At 48.0% G+C, this 16,749-nt stretch overlaps 1 protein-coding gene across 1 annotated transcript in view; it reads right to left on the bottom strand.

The window, feature by feature from the left end:
• LAMA3 (laminin subunit alpha 3) overlaps positions 1–16,749 on the bottom strand; it is a 241,953-nt gene that overhangs the window by 90,075 nt on the left and 135,129 nt on the right. Inside the window, exons 28-32 of the mRNA XM_079943103.1 lie at positions 16,304–16,430; positions 16,082–16,221; positions 14,459–14,574; positions 13,108–13,319; positions 11,743–11,947 (exon numbers count right to left, since the gene is read on the bottom strand). Coding sequence (XP_079799229.1) covers positions 11,743–11,947; positions 13,108–13,319; positions 14,459–14,574; positions 16,082–16,221; positions 16,304–16,430 — 800 coding nt within the window. The remainder of the gene's footprint in view (positions 1–11,742; positions 11,948–13,107; positions 13,320–14,458; positions 14,575–16,081; positions 16,222–16,303; positions 16,431–16,749) is intronic.

Below are 16,749 nucleotides of genomic sequence, written 5' to 3' on the forward strand. Positions count from 1 at the left end.
GATCATTTCAAAATGTACGCAAATAGCGAATTATTATGTATACACCTGAAACTAATATAATGTTACATGTCAGTTATACCTTAATTAAAAAAAGAACAATGACCATCATTGATGTGATTCCAAGGGCCAGGCTTGGTACTAGGCTCTGGGGTGCACAGAAGGACATAGTCCCTGGGCCTGAGAGCTCTTAAGTGTTGAGATGGAAATGTGAACGATATACACACAGGATCTAAACAGGGGTTAGAGGGCCAGCTCGGACCCAGCATCCCTGGGGGAGGTGATGCCTGAGCTGAGTGTAAAAGTCCAAGTGTCCCGGGTTAGGAGGTAGGGCAGGCATTCCAGAGAGCAGGAACAGGAGGACACAGCTTGGCACGTGCAGAGAACACAGCGGGTGCTCCTGGAGCAGGGGTATGAGCAGGGATGCTGAACCACGAGCCTGGAGAGGCGGGAGGGGGCCGGCTCATGTGGACGGAGGTGCTGGCCATTGTGACACTGTCCCGGAGCCCTGGAGCGCGGGGCTGAGCCCTGCACACTGAAGGCGGACTGGCTGGAGTTTCACCCCAGCTCTCATGTGTATTAGAGACAGCGTCTCAGCAAGTTGTCCAACTTCTCAAGGCCTTGATTTCTCGTCTGAGGGAGACGGAAAGCAGTAGCCGCTGCCTCCCAGGACCACCGTCATCTTGGAAAGCTTTCAGAGAGGAAGGAGGGCAGCTGGCTGTGTGTGAAGGACTGAGCTGAGATCGGTTCCACAGCAGGTAGATGAGGGGGCCGAACGAGGGCAGAGGTTCTCAGTATGGATGGGGGGATGGGTTCCAAACTATCTTAGGGGGAGGATGCTGGGGCTCATCGTGCTCTGGGCGAGGCGACAGAAGGCAAGGAGGACCCTCAGTGGTCTGGCTGGACAGTGGAGCAGGGAGGGAGGCGGGCAACGGCCTGTGTGGGGCTGGGCTCCTAGGAGGCTCCAGGGAGCTCTGAGCACAAGCGTGGCTGAGAAAACACTAGCGGCTTCTCAGGGCTGAGAAGCCCAACACCCGAGATGTGAGGAGAGGAAGAGGCAGCTTGGTCACTGAGCTCCACAGCTGAAGCCTGATGGATCTGCATACTGATTTTTTCTTGTGGGTCCAAAGAAAGTATTTGGAAATCTGGTTTCTATTAGACTGTTAGGAGCACAATCTGATTTGAAATATTTTATCGTTAACTTGCTACCAAATGTAAGCTATCACCTATCTCACTTGAGGATAATGAAGATATGGTATCTATATACAATGGAATACTACTCAGCCATAAAAAGGAATGAAATCTTGTCATCTGCAGCAACACGGATGGACTTGGAGAGCGTTCTGCTAAGTGAAATAAGTCAGACAGAGAAATGCAAATACTGTATCATCTCACTTATATATGGAATCTAAAAAATACAACAAACTAGTGAATATAACAAAAAAGCAGCAGAATCCCAGAGATAGAGAACAAACTGGTGGCTATCAGTGGGGAGAGGGAAGTGGGGGAGGAAGTGGTACAAACTATTATGTATAAAATAAGCTGTAAGGATATATCGTACAACACCAATATTTTATAGTAACTGTAAGTGGAGTATAACCTTTAAAAATTGGGAATCACTATATTGTACACCTGTAGTTTATATAATATCGTGCATCAACTATACTTCAATTAAAAAAATAATCTCACCCCAGGGACCATCCCCATCCCCAAAAAAGACAAATATAACTTTATATCCCAGTAAGTTTGCCTTTGGCAAATATCTGCTTATAATTATAAGCATTCTGTACGTGTTTAAGTACACAAACTTGGGACCAGGTGGCCTAGGTTCGAATCCCAACTCTGCTACTTACAGGAAGCTCGAGCAATTAATCTCTTTACAACTGACGTTCCTCATCTGTAAGAGTAGCTCATAATACCCACTTCATAGGATTACCGTGAGAATTTAATAAACATCTAAAAACCTTAGAAGAGTGCCGTGCACATGTAAGTATTTGCTATCATTACTCCTGTTACGGTATCAGCTAAGGGGAGCAGATGTGTTTCCCTTTATCCCACTCACCACAGATAAAAAGACAAAATCACTTTTACCTGCAAGGCCTGCTGACAGGTCAAATGTCATTCAGCACAGCCCCACCCCCTCGTCTCCCTCCCTACCTGATACCTGCAGGGACTGTTTCCGTGAGGAAGAAAAGTATTCTCCAAATCACACCTCTAGTGCTTTAGGTGGTAGGTGGAAAGTGGAAGCAGTCTGCTTGGAGCGATTGCTGCAGACTCGGGACTGCAAACTCTGGAAGAGGTCAGGGACCCTCTGGGAAGCTGGAGGACCTATGGGCCATCTCAGAAAAGTACTTCCACCCACTCACAGGTTACATCACCTCTCTCTCTCTCTCTTTCTCCCTCTCTCTCTCTAGCACACACAATTTTGTTCCTAGGCCCAGGTTAATAACAACCTACTCTCTTCTTGTGAATCCCAAACTAAATGCAATCACGGGCCAGCAGAAAATTGACTGTTCCCAGATGACTCCCTATTTCTGGAGCACAAGAACTCTGGTGGGTGAGAGATGGGAAGGGAGAGTACATAGAACCCCTCCAAATAAAATTGTCTGGAAGAAGAAACCTAGACCAGAGGAGGAACTTTGGCAATGACCCGACTCAGCCTGGGCGTTCCCTGCTCTTCCCACCGGCAGTGAGGAAAAGGATGCTGTGCTCAGGGCTCTTGTCACAAAGTCCCATCCAGGCAGCTTGTCGTCCTGAAGTCCAGGACGCTTCTTTTAGCAAACACTCAGGGCTGCTGGCCAACAGGTGCATTCACGGAAGGCTGGTGCCCACGAGCCTCTCACACCCTGAGTGCCTCCGGGGGACAAGTGACCCTGAGCGTTGACCTGGACCCGGGCCTTGAAGGTGAGGACAGGCAGACGGGAGCCTCTTTCTTATATTTTTACTTCACTGGAAAAGAAAGGAAGGGGAGTATTCTGCAGGGTGGACAGCTGCGCAAGCCGCTTGTCGAGACCAGGAGAAACGTCTGCCTGTTTACTTCAGGGCGTCCGTGGGATGACGTGGTGGGAGGGACAGCTGGGCAGAGAGGGTGTAACCGCGTCGGTAACATGGGATGAAGCGCTGAGCCTCACTCAGCGCGTAGGTAGCAGCCGAGCACAGGAGAGTGGATAGAAAAAAGCAAAAAGCTGAACAGAGTGATAGCAGCAGTGGCCTGGGAGCTGAACCCCAGGACCCCGGGTGGGACTGATGGGCAAGGGCTCACCACAACATGGAAAATACGATGTCTGGATTCTGTGTAATGCCACACCGAGAGCAATGAACACGTGAATCCCGCGCAAAAGCAGGCAACCGAAGGAGCTCTGTGTGGTGCCAAGACAACAGGGAATAAAAAGGAAACTTCCTCCTCGAAGTCTGGCTGAATGTCTTTTAAAAACGACCTAAAGTCAGCCTGACCTTGCACACTCCTCCAGGGAGACGCTGTGCTACCAGAGGAGCTGTCCTTCCTGCAATGGCAGGAAGGTTCCAGTTGCTGCTGCCAGGAGGTGCAGAGTGGCATCACTGAGGATGCGGGTCAAGTGAAGTCATCTCCACGGCAACGAGCTCAGGGCCAAACATTATGAAATGACACCTGCAAGTGTGTGGGTGCTCGTGTGTCTCACAGGTCACCGGAAAGTCGGGCATTAGGGTGAACTCTACCCTTTGCTCATTAAATACCACGGATCCCTTAATATTGCATTCCATTCAAGTCCAGTTTTAAACTAGAATCCAAAGTCTACCTTACATTCATTCATTTATTCATCCTATAATTACTGAGTGCCTTCTATTGATATATACACATCCTCGGTTTAGGGGACATGGGAGGGAGGGGAAGAAGTAGAATAAGCCTGTCTTGACCTTCGCGCATTTTCACTGAGGACATGGGACATAGAGATGCAGAAAGTAAGGTAATCACGTGAGAGATGCAATGGCTAAGCTTAGAACTAGCTTTTGGCAATGAGATGACAAGGGTAGCTCTGTGGGCTTGCAGTGGCTTCATGCCTTCTTTGCATTTGTACCTTTCATACAGAATCCTTGAAGGATGTGGATAATTTGGGGGTAACAGAAGAGGGGAAAGGAGAGCTGATAACTGAACTGAGGCAAATAGTGTTTAGAGAAAGCGAGAAAAACCAGAGAAGCTGAAAAAAGGCTTAAGTTAGGTGAGTGGGGGCCAGATCACCACGGAAAGCTGGTCTTTATTTTCTCAGACGATGGAGACTTGAGCAAGGTTCGTACGCAAAGAGTCATGTGATGGACGTGGTACCGGTCAGAGCCACTTCCGCCCCCCAGCGGCCTGCACACAATATGGCGCTCATTATGCTGCACTGTCATTATTGATGAGTAGAGGGTCCCCTACCAGACCATGACCTCTCGTTAGCAGGTATGTGTGCCTTTGGCACGAAGCACAGCACCCAGACTGGAGTAGGCGCTGGATATGGTTTGAGTCATAAAACCTACTAACTGACGAAACAGAATTTAAAGCCCGAAACAAAAACAAAACATCACAGGGACTGAAGAAAATGTTTCATCCTAGTTTTTAAAAAACCCCACACACCAAGAAGATGAAATCATAGACACGTGCATGTATCCACATTCTCTATGCACTAATCAAAAAATGACGGAGAAAATCGATTTTTAAATCCCAGTATAATTGTGTACTAGCATATTCCCCTTCAATTAGGGAGAAAAGAAGGAAGGAAGGAAGGAAGGAAGGAAAGGTGAAGGGAGGAAGGAAGGAAGAAAGGAAGCCAGGAAAAGGAAGGTCAATCCGGAGACTGTCAGGATCACTCACACAGGAAGTGGTCACAAAGGACCTCACCAGGCGGAAGTACCTGCAGGGGGCCATCGAAGGAAGGGGGATAATACACACTTTGTCAGAAGTTGACACCTGATTGACTGTAGGAAAAAGGAACTGACTCTAAGGTGATGCTGAGATTTCAGGCTTTGGGGACCGGGAGGAGGCTGTCACCAATATGTAGAATTTTTTAAAAAACATTCAAAGAGAGGAATGGCCTGAAAGGCAAGACAATGGCAAGGGTTTCAGATATGGAATCAGTGTAGAGTTTAGGAGCTGAGAGGGCCCTTAAAGATCAGCTAATCTAACACTTCATTATACATGTGAGGGGACAGGAGCTCAGAGGTCAGGGGACTTGTCCGCCAAGGCCCCCCCTAAGGAAAACCAATAGGGGAACCCAGGTAGAACTGATTTTCAACGAATGTGGGATAAGACAGCCGTCAGGGATCAGAACTGGATCTGGGAATCATCAAGGGTCGGGTGGTTGAAGCCAGGAGAATGGGTGGGGCTTCAGGAGGACAAAGTATAAAGGGCAGAAGGCAGACAGCCAAGCGCCTCGCAAATAATAACAACAGCTAATACTGGGTGCAAGTGTGTGTCAGGTACTATTCTAAGGGTTTTCACACAGGATATTTAACCCTCTAGAGAACTTTAAAAGGTAGGTGCCTCTGGGACAGAGGAAACGTAAGTGAGAACTCTGAGCTCTGTCCGTCCCCATCCGCCCTGCTCACCGCTGTGTCCCAGCACCTGCCTGCACGCCGTCTGGAATTTACCATTCCTATTATTTGATGAGCTGCCTCAAAGGGATTGCTTCTCCAGGTTGTTAGGGCTTGTGGATTTCTGCCGACCTGGAAGTACTCCTGTTCCCAGAATGCCAAGTCTACGACCTTTTCTGGTATTTCGTTTCTCCATCTAACACATTTAGTAAATCTGTGAGACTGGCTGAGATCAGGGTCCCCCCAAATGGCTTTCCTTTTGCTGCTGCTCTTCTGAAAAGGCACGTTTGCACATGGGGTTTCACTGGACGTCCAGGTGAACTGCCATCTCCTATAACCGATCTTAAAATGTCTTGAAAGTCATCGACGTGACGATAGTCTTTTAAAGCAGTGATTCCCAGCATCTGTGTATCTGATTGATAAAATCTTCTGAGGTTAGCCTAGCTCTTTCGTTTGTTCAAAGAATCTGATGGCACAGTCATCCACTATTAAAAGCAGATGCAAATGTACTTTTTCATTGCTATTATATCTCATTCAATTACTGTGATGCTATAAAAAAATGAAATTTTGATCAATGTAAGCATCTTTAAGACCACAATCCCGAGAGAGTTGTCCCAAACAATGGACTTTTTATCATTTATACAACATACTTCTGTAATATTTTCCATGATACAATCAGAGATTGAAGAAGAAATAGAATCAGAGTTTTAAATTTAGGTGGGAAGTTGGAGATGATTGTACCAAGCTTCATTTTATAGATTAGGAAGCTGAGACCAAGGAAGGCAAAGCAACTTGCCCAGAGTCTCCTGGCTAGTTCATGACAAAGATAAGCAAGGGGCTTCCCTGGTGGCGCAGTGGTTGAGAGTCCGCCTGCCGATGCAGGGGACACGGGTTCGTGCCCCGGTCCGGGAAGATCCCACATACCATGGAGCAGCTGGGCCCGTGAGCCATGGCCGCTGAGCCTGCGCGTCCAGAGCCTGTGCTCCGCAACGGGAGAGGCCACAACAGTGAGAGGCCCGCGTACCGCAAAAAAAAAAAAAAAAAAGATAAGCAAGAACTCAATCTTATGGCTCCAATTGAATTTACTTCCAATTGTGTCTAAAATTACAGCACTAGTTTCAGTTAAGAACAAACTGAGTATTGTGGATTGCTGCAATTATTTCTGTAATTCATTTGAAAGGAGATTAATATTTATAACAGTTCGATTTCCCTTTAGTATGATAAACGTTAACACCTCTAAATAGTCAAATAAAATTTGAAAATTCAAATTTCTCAGCTTTGTGATTGGTGATAACTTGTACAACTGTAAGAGAGTCTGTTGTATCACTGAGAAAGGATATGTTCTTCTTTTTATTGCAAGTTCCAGGTTTCTTTGATTACTTCTTTTACTTGAATGTTAGGTTCCCCTAAACACATTCTTCATTTTCATTAGGATATTTTCAGGGGCAGCGGGGAGCATTCTTTCCTCTAATATTTTCTAAAGAAATAATCCTTTAGGCAATCAAAAGCTTTTTTGGCATCAACACTGGAATTGTCATGGGTAATTTGTGCAATTTACAGTCATGTAATAAACTGAAGTTTTTCTTACATTATCTGCCAAGGCCCTTTCATGACAAATCCACTTTGATCATGGAAAGATGTGTCATCCCATTAGGTGATTACAGCCTTTTTGGTAATGTCAGGATAAATAATTTCACGTCTTGGTTTGGTCAATGAGATTCCATTCCTGTTGATGTTCCCTCGGGTGTGGGCAAAACTACTATACAACATGTCCTCAGTCCTGAGTTAGGAATTTTCTAGTCTACTAAACTGTCTTTGGCTAGTGAAGGTTTGTTAAATTCTCTTTAGAATTTGTGCCTAACATCCTGTGGTAAATCTCTCTTGTAGATGGTGCCTTAACTGACTTTTACAGTTTTTAATGCGTTCTCAGTTTCCTTTCTCTGTGGCGGCAGCATTGAGAGACTGTGTGTGAGGTCCTGTTTGCAGCAACTTCTTCTGCTGACCATCCATGTCCTTTTAAAACTCTCCCACTGGTTCTCAGACAGTGAATTCTCCTGCTTCTCTTCCTGCCTGAAAACTGCTTCTCCACCTCCTTGGCTCCTTTGCCTCCTATGATTAAACATAGGGACCCCCTCCAGGACCCACACCTGTTTTCCCTCCTGTGTGTCCACACCTTCTCCTTGGGGTCCTCTCTCACTCTAACCCATGTACATGGTTCCCCAACCTCTACCCCCAGCCCCAAACTCTTCACGTGGGTGATCTGTTTTCAAAAGAAAATCTGAAGTAGCCACTATGGAAAAACAGAACTTTCTTGGACTTGTTGGCACTTATTTTGCGGCTTAGTAAGTTTTTATTTTTAATTAAATATGGAGGCACTGGAATGTTTTCAGTATTTAGGGCTCTGAGTGTCTTCATGCAGCTGTGATTGGAGCCACTACAGAGTCTTGGGCTTCGTCCTCTGCCAGGATTCCATCCCCCAATAACTGTTCCACGTCCCCCTGTTTATCTCCTCTCCTGTTCCTCCGTCTAGTTTTTTTCTTTATTTTTCCCAAGGTTATGCATTGCGCATTCTGCTGTTCAAACGGAACCTTGTTCTTTCAGCCTTTCTTATATCCAGATTCCTAGCCCCTTGAGTCAGCAAAGGATTTTAATGCGAAGACCTCCCTCTCTGCTTACCCCCCTTATTTGTCAGACTATTCTTTCCTCTGAAGGATTCATGCAAACCCATTCCACATAAAGACATTGGATTCTTTCCTTAGACTTGTTTTTCAAATATACGAAAAGGAATATTATTCCTAGTTCAATCTGTTTCCCTTTTTATAACACCCTGGATTTCCTTTTCTGAAGCCAGTTCTAATTCTACAGTTTCTTTAGGTCTGGTCTCTCACTTCTTCTACAAAGTTGATTGGGTCATGGCTGGCACATCTAGGGCCTTTGAGCTTCCCACTCATCCATCTTCTCCAGCCACAAGACAGCAAGCAACTCCTGGGCACAGTGCACCTTTTTGTTCTGTAGCATCCCTGCAGGTCCTGGTAGAAGCCTGTGCTTCCACACTAAGTGCCCATGAAGCAGGAGTTTATTGGAAATAGGTCAGACATCTTCACAGGCCTATTGGTGCATTCGGAACCCAATGCAAAGTCTTTAGTAATGAACTAAGCGCCTGACTTCCTTCCAGAGAATTGCGTAAGCACTGGAGGGACCAGAACCAAATGTATGTGATGAAAGCTCTCTGATAACACCTCAAAATTCTTTGTACCGGTCACATTCCATTTAGGCTCATAGTTGGAGAAGGACAGGCAACCGACTTGACTCACGGAGGACTCACAACCTGTGGTTTTAAAGACTTGGAATCTTCCATGACTCAAATTCTCACTCAGCTTCCTTCCCAGAGGACAAAGGAACTGTTAGACGTTGGGCAACAATCAGAAGTGTGGTTAAAGGTCCTTCCTCAGGAAAAGTAAACGTCGCTGCTATAGAGAGTTGAATTTTGTCCCCAAAAGGTATGTTCAAGTTCTAATCCCCAGTACCTAGATTGTGACCTATTTGGAAATAGGGGTTTTGCAGACATAATCAAGTTAAGATGAGGTCATACCGGAGTAAGGCGGGCCCTAGTCCAATAGGACTGGTGTCCTTATAAAAAAAGAAAGACACAGGTATATATACAATGGAATACTACTCAGCCATAAAAAAGAATGAAATTTTGCATTTGCAACAGCATGGATGGACTTGGAGGGTATTATGCTGAGTGAAATAAGTCAGAAAGAGAAAGACAAATACTGTATATCACTTATACGTGGAGTCTAAAAACTAGAACAAATTAGTGAATATGACAAAACAGAAACAGACCCACAGATATAGAGAACAAACTAGAGGCTACCAGTGGGGAGAGGGAAGCAGGGGCAAGATAGGAGTAGGGGATTAAGAGGTACAAAGTACTATATACAAAATAAATAAGGGAACCCTCCTACACTGTTGGTGGGAAAGTAGATTGGTGCAGCCACTATGGAAAACAGTATGGAAGTTTCTCAAAAAACTAAAAATAGAGTTATCATATGATCCAGCAATCCCACGCCTGGACATATATCTGGAAAAGACGAAAACTCTAATTCGAAAAGATACATGCACCCTAATGTTCATAGCAGCACTGTTTACAATAGCCAGGACATGGAAGCAACCTAAGCGTCCATCAACAGATGAATGGATAGAGAAGATGTGGTGTATATAATATATGCAATGGAATATTACTCAGCCATAAAAAAGAATGAAACAATGCCTTTTGCCACAACATGGATGGACCTAGAGCGTATCATACTAAGTAAAGTCAGACAGAGAAAGACAAATATTATATGACATCACTTATATGTGGAATCTAAAAAAAATAGTACTTATTTACGAAACAGAAACAGATTCACAGACATAAAAAACACACTTATGGTTACCACTGGGGAAGGAGAGAGGGATAAGTTGAGAGTATGGGATTAACAGATGCACACTACCATATATAAAATAGATAAATAACAAGGTCCTACTGTATAGAGCAGGGAACTATATTCAATATCTTGTGATAAACTATAATGGAAAAAATAGAAAAAATATAGATATACACATATATGTGTATAACCGAATCACTTCCCTGTACACCTGAAACTAACACAACATTGTAAATCAACTATACTTCAAAAAAGAAAAATAGGAAAAAAGGTAAAATAAATAAGCTACAAGGACATATTGTACAGCGCAGTGAATATAGGCAATATTTTATAATAATTATAAACGGAGTATAACTTTTAAAAATTGTGTATCCCTATGTGGTACACCTGAAACTTAGACAATATGTATTGCACATCAACTATACGTCAATTTTTTTTTAATTAAAGTTTTTAAAAGTTCAAAGGCTAAAAAAAAAAAAGAAAAGAAAGACACAGACACACACAGAGAGGAGAAAGCCATGTGAAGACAGAGACACACAAGGAGAATCCATGAGACGACAGAGGCAGAACCAAGGAATTCCAAGGACTGCCGGCAACACGGGAAGGTAAGAGGCAGGCAGGGAACAGTCTCCCCTAGAGCTTTTAGAAAGAGCAACATCTTGATTTCAGACGTTTAGCCTTTCGAACCATGAAAGAATAAATTTCTGTTGTTTGAAGACACCCAGTTTGTGGCCATTTGTCAGCAGCCACGGGAAACGAACACAGCTGCCCTGGAGCTGGAGAAGCAGACGCCTGCCACTCGCAGCTACGGCCCCTCCTGGCTCTCACGCCGGGATCACAGGCACCGACGTCTATGTCCTCGTGCCTGGGTGGGGGGGAGGGGGGAGTGCAGGGCGGGGGCAAGCCTCACGCTTTCTCCTGCACAGGTCACACCGGCCTGGATGGCAGAAGCCTGCTTCAGCTTTCCTGCCACATAACCCCTCTCAGATTCTTTCCAGCCTTTTCTTCTAGGAGACTGTTCTTCACCCCCTGTGGCCACTCTCTGGTCCTGCCGAGATCAGGCTGATGACCTGGAGTCACGTGACAACACCCTCTGGTTTCCAATGCGGAGCTGACCTGCTGAGCGAACCTCTTGGCCCCCTGGCATCTGTTTGAGCCGCCGTTTGCCTCTTGTCTCTCAGCAGCTGTGTGCTGGACCTCGGTGGCCCCGGAGGCAGCCCCGCCTCTCAGGTCAGGCTCTCCAGCGGGTACTGCCCACCCTGCCGCCCTACCCAAATGGAGGCCCCCTGTGGAGTCCTCTGCACCGTCTCCAGCTCCCCCATCTGAGTCAGGGCAGCAGGCTCGGGATTTTAGACTTCATCAAGCAACGTCCTTAACAAAACTACCAGCTTACGAGAGTGAAGGTTTGGAGCCCAGACCTCAGTACAAACAAACAGCTGCTCACCACCCGGTGACCAAGGAGATGGAACTGATCACGTAATCACGCACTTATCGCATGCACACGCGGAACGAGGCTGGAGTGGACGGCGAGGCTGCTTGGGCCTTGGGAGACAGCCGTCTGCCCACCCAGGCTCTGCCAGGCCACCCGAGCCCGAGGGGACCAGACACTCCACACGCCACGCCCATCCCGGGTGGGAGCACCACCCTGAGGTCAACTCAAGCAGTGTCGGGGCCCATGCGAAGCGGGAAGTAATGGGGACCTGTGTGGGGACGGACAGCGTCTTCCCTTCCCACCGTGGATGCCATAGGTTAGTCCTCCAGGCCTCACCTGCACTGTCCATGGTCCCTGTCGCACTCCGGGGTGGCAGCCCCGTCGGTGCCCATCCTGGAACAGTTGCAGCCTTCGCAGCCGGCCAGCGGGTGGAAGCTGAAGGAATGTGTCTCACACGCATCACACTGGGGCCTGACCGTGCGGGGCGGGCAAAGGCACATCCCCATCGTCTCCTCACAAAGGCGCCGGCCGCAGGTGCACGCTGGCCGGGGATGAAGAGACACGGTGAAAGGGTTAGACGCCCCTGACCTCCAGCAGGACTGCACCAGGGTTTCCAGAACCTTCCAAGGGGTCTGGGAGAAAGGTCTTGCTTTTCTTCCCTTATGGTACTATTGAGTGTGGTTTATCTGAAAGGCCCCTTTCTTGGGGCCAAGACCGACCACACCCAACACTCATGGTGGACACAACATGCAGAAGCTGAGTGAGGCACAGCTGGAGCTACTGACACCAAGGTAGACACCCTAAGGCGCTCCTCGACTCCGAGCTGCAGTTACATGTCATTCTAACGTGAGGCCTGTCCTCTGTCAGGGGGTCAGCTCTTCTCAGGCTTCTTGAAGGGCCTCCATGTCACCCCAGTGCACTGAGCCCAAGGTCAGGACAGGATGCAGCAGCGGGGCCCTTGTTAGGCAAAGGCTGGCCTCCATGCGGGGACTCTGCCCCCTTCACGTGGCCTGGGCTGACCCTCGTCTAGGGCTGCAGCACATTTCCTAGATAAAGATCCATGGCCTCCTCATTCAGTGAGGAGTATGCCCTGTGAGCCTGGCTCTCCTCCCACCTCAGCTGAGCTTTGGTGAGGCTGCAAAAACTGAAGCCTAGGGCTTCCCTGGTGGCGCAGTGGTTGAGAGTCCGCCTGCCGATGCAGGGGACACGGGTTCGTGCCCCGGTCCGGGAAGATCCCACGTGCCGCGGAGCGGCTGGGCCCGTGAGCCATGGCCGCTGAGCCTGCGCGTCCGGAGCCTGTGCTCCGCAACGGGAGAGACCACAGCAATGAGAGGCCCGCGTACCGCAAAAAAAAAAAAACAAAAAAAACAAAAAACTGAAGCCTAACCTATTCCACAAAGAAGAGAACTGAGCTGTCCAATATGTTGATGCTTGAGGCTATTTACGTTCACCTGCTTTGCCAAGCGCATGGGTCACGTAGCATGGGAAACATAAATATTTACCTTCTAGAACCTTGCTCCTCATAGTGTGGTCCCTAGACCAGCAGCACGGGTATACTCTGAGTGGTTACTGGAAATGCAGACTCTCAGCCCTGAGAGTCAGAATCTGCATTTTCACAGGATCCCCAGGTGAGTCTCCAGCACAGTGAAATTCAAGAAACCTGGCCCCAGGTGACCTTGGCTGACCCGAACCTGCACTTACGCTTGCAGTGCGGGAATCCGTAGTAGCCCATTTGACAGCGGGTACACTGCCGCCCAATGACATGGGGCCGGCATGGGCACTGCCCGCCCTCTGGGCTGCAGCGATGGCCAATGGCCCCGGCGGGGTGGCACTCACAAGGCAGTGCACCATCATGGTAAAGGGCCACCAGGGACCTGGCAGAATCCTTACAGAATCCAGAGGCTTTCTGGGGGCTGTGGAAACAGAAACTCATGGTGAGATCCTGGGAGGCGTGCCCAGAAACGGTCCCAACCTTCCTCTTCCCACATGCCTCACCAAGCAGCGTTTTGGGGGAGGGGCTCTGGAGTTTGGGAGGAAGTTAGAGAAAACCCCACCCCTGGACTCACAGAGGGTGCCAGCCACCCCTCCTCCCATCCCCATCCACTCCAGGACACATCACAGGACGGTGGGTGGGAACTTTCGGTGGCTGGAATAAAGGGGTGAAAATTCGCCTATAGGATGAATTGTATGGTGTGTGGATTATATCTCAATAAAGTAGTCACCAAAAAAATTTACACCTACATGTGTAATGATACACCAATTAGAATAATAATGAGGAGGTGAATTGCCAACATTCACTGAACATGTGTGTTAGCATTTTTGCCTACACCTCACTTAACCTCACAACCACCCAACCAATTAGTCCCTAAGCCCCATTTCACAGATAAGGCAACTGAGGGTCCTAGAAATTAGGCAACATTCCCGAGGCCACAGAGCTACGAAGTGGTTGAGCAGGTACTCAAACCCGTAGCTGTTTGACCTCAGAGCCTTTGCTCTTAATATTTTCTATGCAGAAGGCATCTGGCCCCCGGGAGCCTCAGTTCCTCAGGAAACCTACAAGGGGGCAGGGTGGGTCTGCAGAAAAGAATGGCAGGAGTTGATACTCAGGGCTGTTCTAGGCTCTTAGCATTCAGGGACCCACAGAGGGAAGACGGGGGAGGTCCACCCCTCTGTGATGCTCCCCACTCAATCAGAGGGCAAAGGAGAGTGGGACTCAGGGCTCACATGCCTCCCCGCTGAGGAAGCCCTGTGTGGTATCTTAGGAATCTGAGTCAGCCAAGAGGAAGCAGGGAAGAGGAAGAGAAACTCCCAAGCAGCCTGTGAAACCCAGCTTGGAGGGTGATCTGTTGAGATCAAAGTTGAGGAGGGAAATCTTGCCCAGATGTGCACAACGGCTGTAGCATGTGCCGAGGACGCGGGACTCAGTGCCACTCCCTCAGGCTCCCAGAGGAAGAGACAGACCCAAGGGCCACCCCTCCCCGGGCCTCTTGCTCTGGTCGGGAATGTGGGAGAGCTGCATGCCTCCCAGGGCCTTTCCACAAAGGATACTTACTCAATATAAAAACTGTCCCCTCCACAATTGGTGACAAACTCAAATGACTTGTCCACTGATTTTCTGTGAAGGATTTGGTAGTCGTAACTCTCCGCAGGCACCACTAGGACACGGACCTAAAGGGAAGCTGTCGGCATGTCTTTGGATTTCCAACAGCACGGCATACCTACGGCTCTCCGTCACGTTCTCTTCGCTAAGATCAACGTTCTTTATTGTTAAGCCCAAGACCAAATGAAACAGGATTTATGAAAAAAGAATCAGAAAACAACCCTAAGCCAGTGTTGAAGGCTCAGGCCACGTTTCCATGCAGGAAATGATACCAAGTGGGGGGCAGACCTCCTGGAGCACCTGCTCAGAGAAGCAGCAGCCTCGGGTGTGGGCGGGGACAGGAGACGTCAGGGGTGAGCAGGACAGCTGTTAGGACAGCCAGGGCCCTGTGTGATCCACGCCCGGGATGACCCAGCATCTCCAGAGGTTGCATTTTGTGTTTTTAAATGTGAGCAAACCGAAATGGCAGGACCAATGGGGAAACTCACATGGTGGCTTGCCCCTGAAATTCATATCCTATCAGATACTGTATTATGAATAATTGTAGCCCCAGTCTTTAAAAATACTGCTCAGTTCTCTGTACCTGTATAAACCAGACTGCGCCAGTAACGAATGCTGCAGGAAATTTCAAACATCTTCGTCAACTACTCACCAACTTACTGCTTACAGAGTCTGCTGCTCTCACGTTATTCAGTTCAGTAAACATTGCCAAGTACCTGTGCCAGACGGTGTTCCAGGCACAGGGGATACAAAATGAATAAAGTCAGGCCCCTGCCCCTAGGAAGATGACATCCTCAGAGAGAGAGGAGGCATGAGCAAAAACTGGAGGGCCACAGAGCAGGCCTGGGCAGTGCTTCCTGGCTCTCCAAGGCTTTACAGGCATTGGGTGACCACGATTCCATCGACCAAGGTAATGAACAGGGTAGGGGATGCCCGGGGCTGGGCTGGTAACAGGCTAAGTTGGAGGGACTTGTGAGCTCTCTGGCTATGGGGATGTGCAGTAGATGGTCCTAGAGCTCAGCAAAGATGAGAAATGAGTTCACAGATGTGGGTGTCATTCTCACAGAGGAGAGAACAGAATCGACAGGCGCAGATGATGTTATTCAAAGAGAAATCTTAGAACAAGGGGGCTCACCGTCGAGCCCGAGGGAACGGCGACATATGGGGATGAAGGGAAAGAGAAATCATTGAAGGAGTGGTGGAGAAAGTGGGGAAAAAAACAAGAGAAAGTAGCTATGGAAGCCAAAAAGAAAGAAATTTTCAAGAACAAATGAGTGTTCAATGCTTCAGAGAGAGACCTGTCAGAGGAGATTGAGGAGGGGCTGAAGGAGAGGGCTCCAGGCTCGTGCAGGGAGGTTTTTCTTCCTAGTCACTTCTCTATTATTCTGCTTTCCCTTGATTTTAATTGTCAAAGAAAGACTTTTTTTGGGTAAAGTTAGCTGCAAAATTTAAACACTTCTATAAATCTGGCTTCAGTTCCTTGGAGGAATTATTGTCATGAGCCAAAACTGACGCACAGAGCAGTCAACCAAGGCAACCACGTGAAGAGCAAGCTGAGAAATAAGCAGAACGCACCCAAACTAAGGACTTTCCTTCTGGAACCTTCACCGTCACGGCCACCTCCGGCTCCGAGATGTCAAACTCAACCTGATCTCCGGCGATCACTTGGTCCCGGCAGCCAAGCACATGGGGGCAAAAAGAGGCACGGAAGATGCCTGGGGGCAGAGAGAGGCGTTCCTATCACACCCCTGCCAAGGCAGGTGAGCCCTGCAGCCGGCCCTGCTCCCCGCAGCTCACCTGGCTGCAGCCGCCCTCTGTCCACAGACACCTGCACCAGGAACGTCGGATGCACTGGTTGATAAAAATGGACCACAATGACGTATCGACCCGGACGCGGTACGAGTCCTCGCAAGGTCACTTGGTTCTGGGTGGGAAAAAAAATATTCCTCAAGCTGCAGAGTTATGAATAATTAGAATTACGGGATATTTTGAGGTTAAAAACCAAAACAACCTCGGTATTTACCCAAGAGAAGTGAAAATCCACATTCACACAAAACCTTCCCTTGAGCGTTTGGGGCAGCTTTATTTGTGATCACAAACACTGGAAACAAACCAAATAACCGTCAGCTGCAGAATGGACAACCCAACGGTGGGACAACCATAAATGATGCTGGAGGAGGGACGTTTGGTAAAATCACTTTGGAAAACTATGTGGTGGTTTTCACCAAAGTTGAACATATAAC

This window comes from Stenella coeruleoalba (assembly GCF_951394435.1).
Source record: "Stenella coeruleoalba genome assembly, chromosome: 14".
Lineage (NCBI taxonomy): Eukaryota > Metazoa > Chordata > Mammalia > Artiodactyla > Delphinidae > Stenella > Stenella coeruleoalba.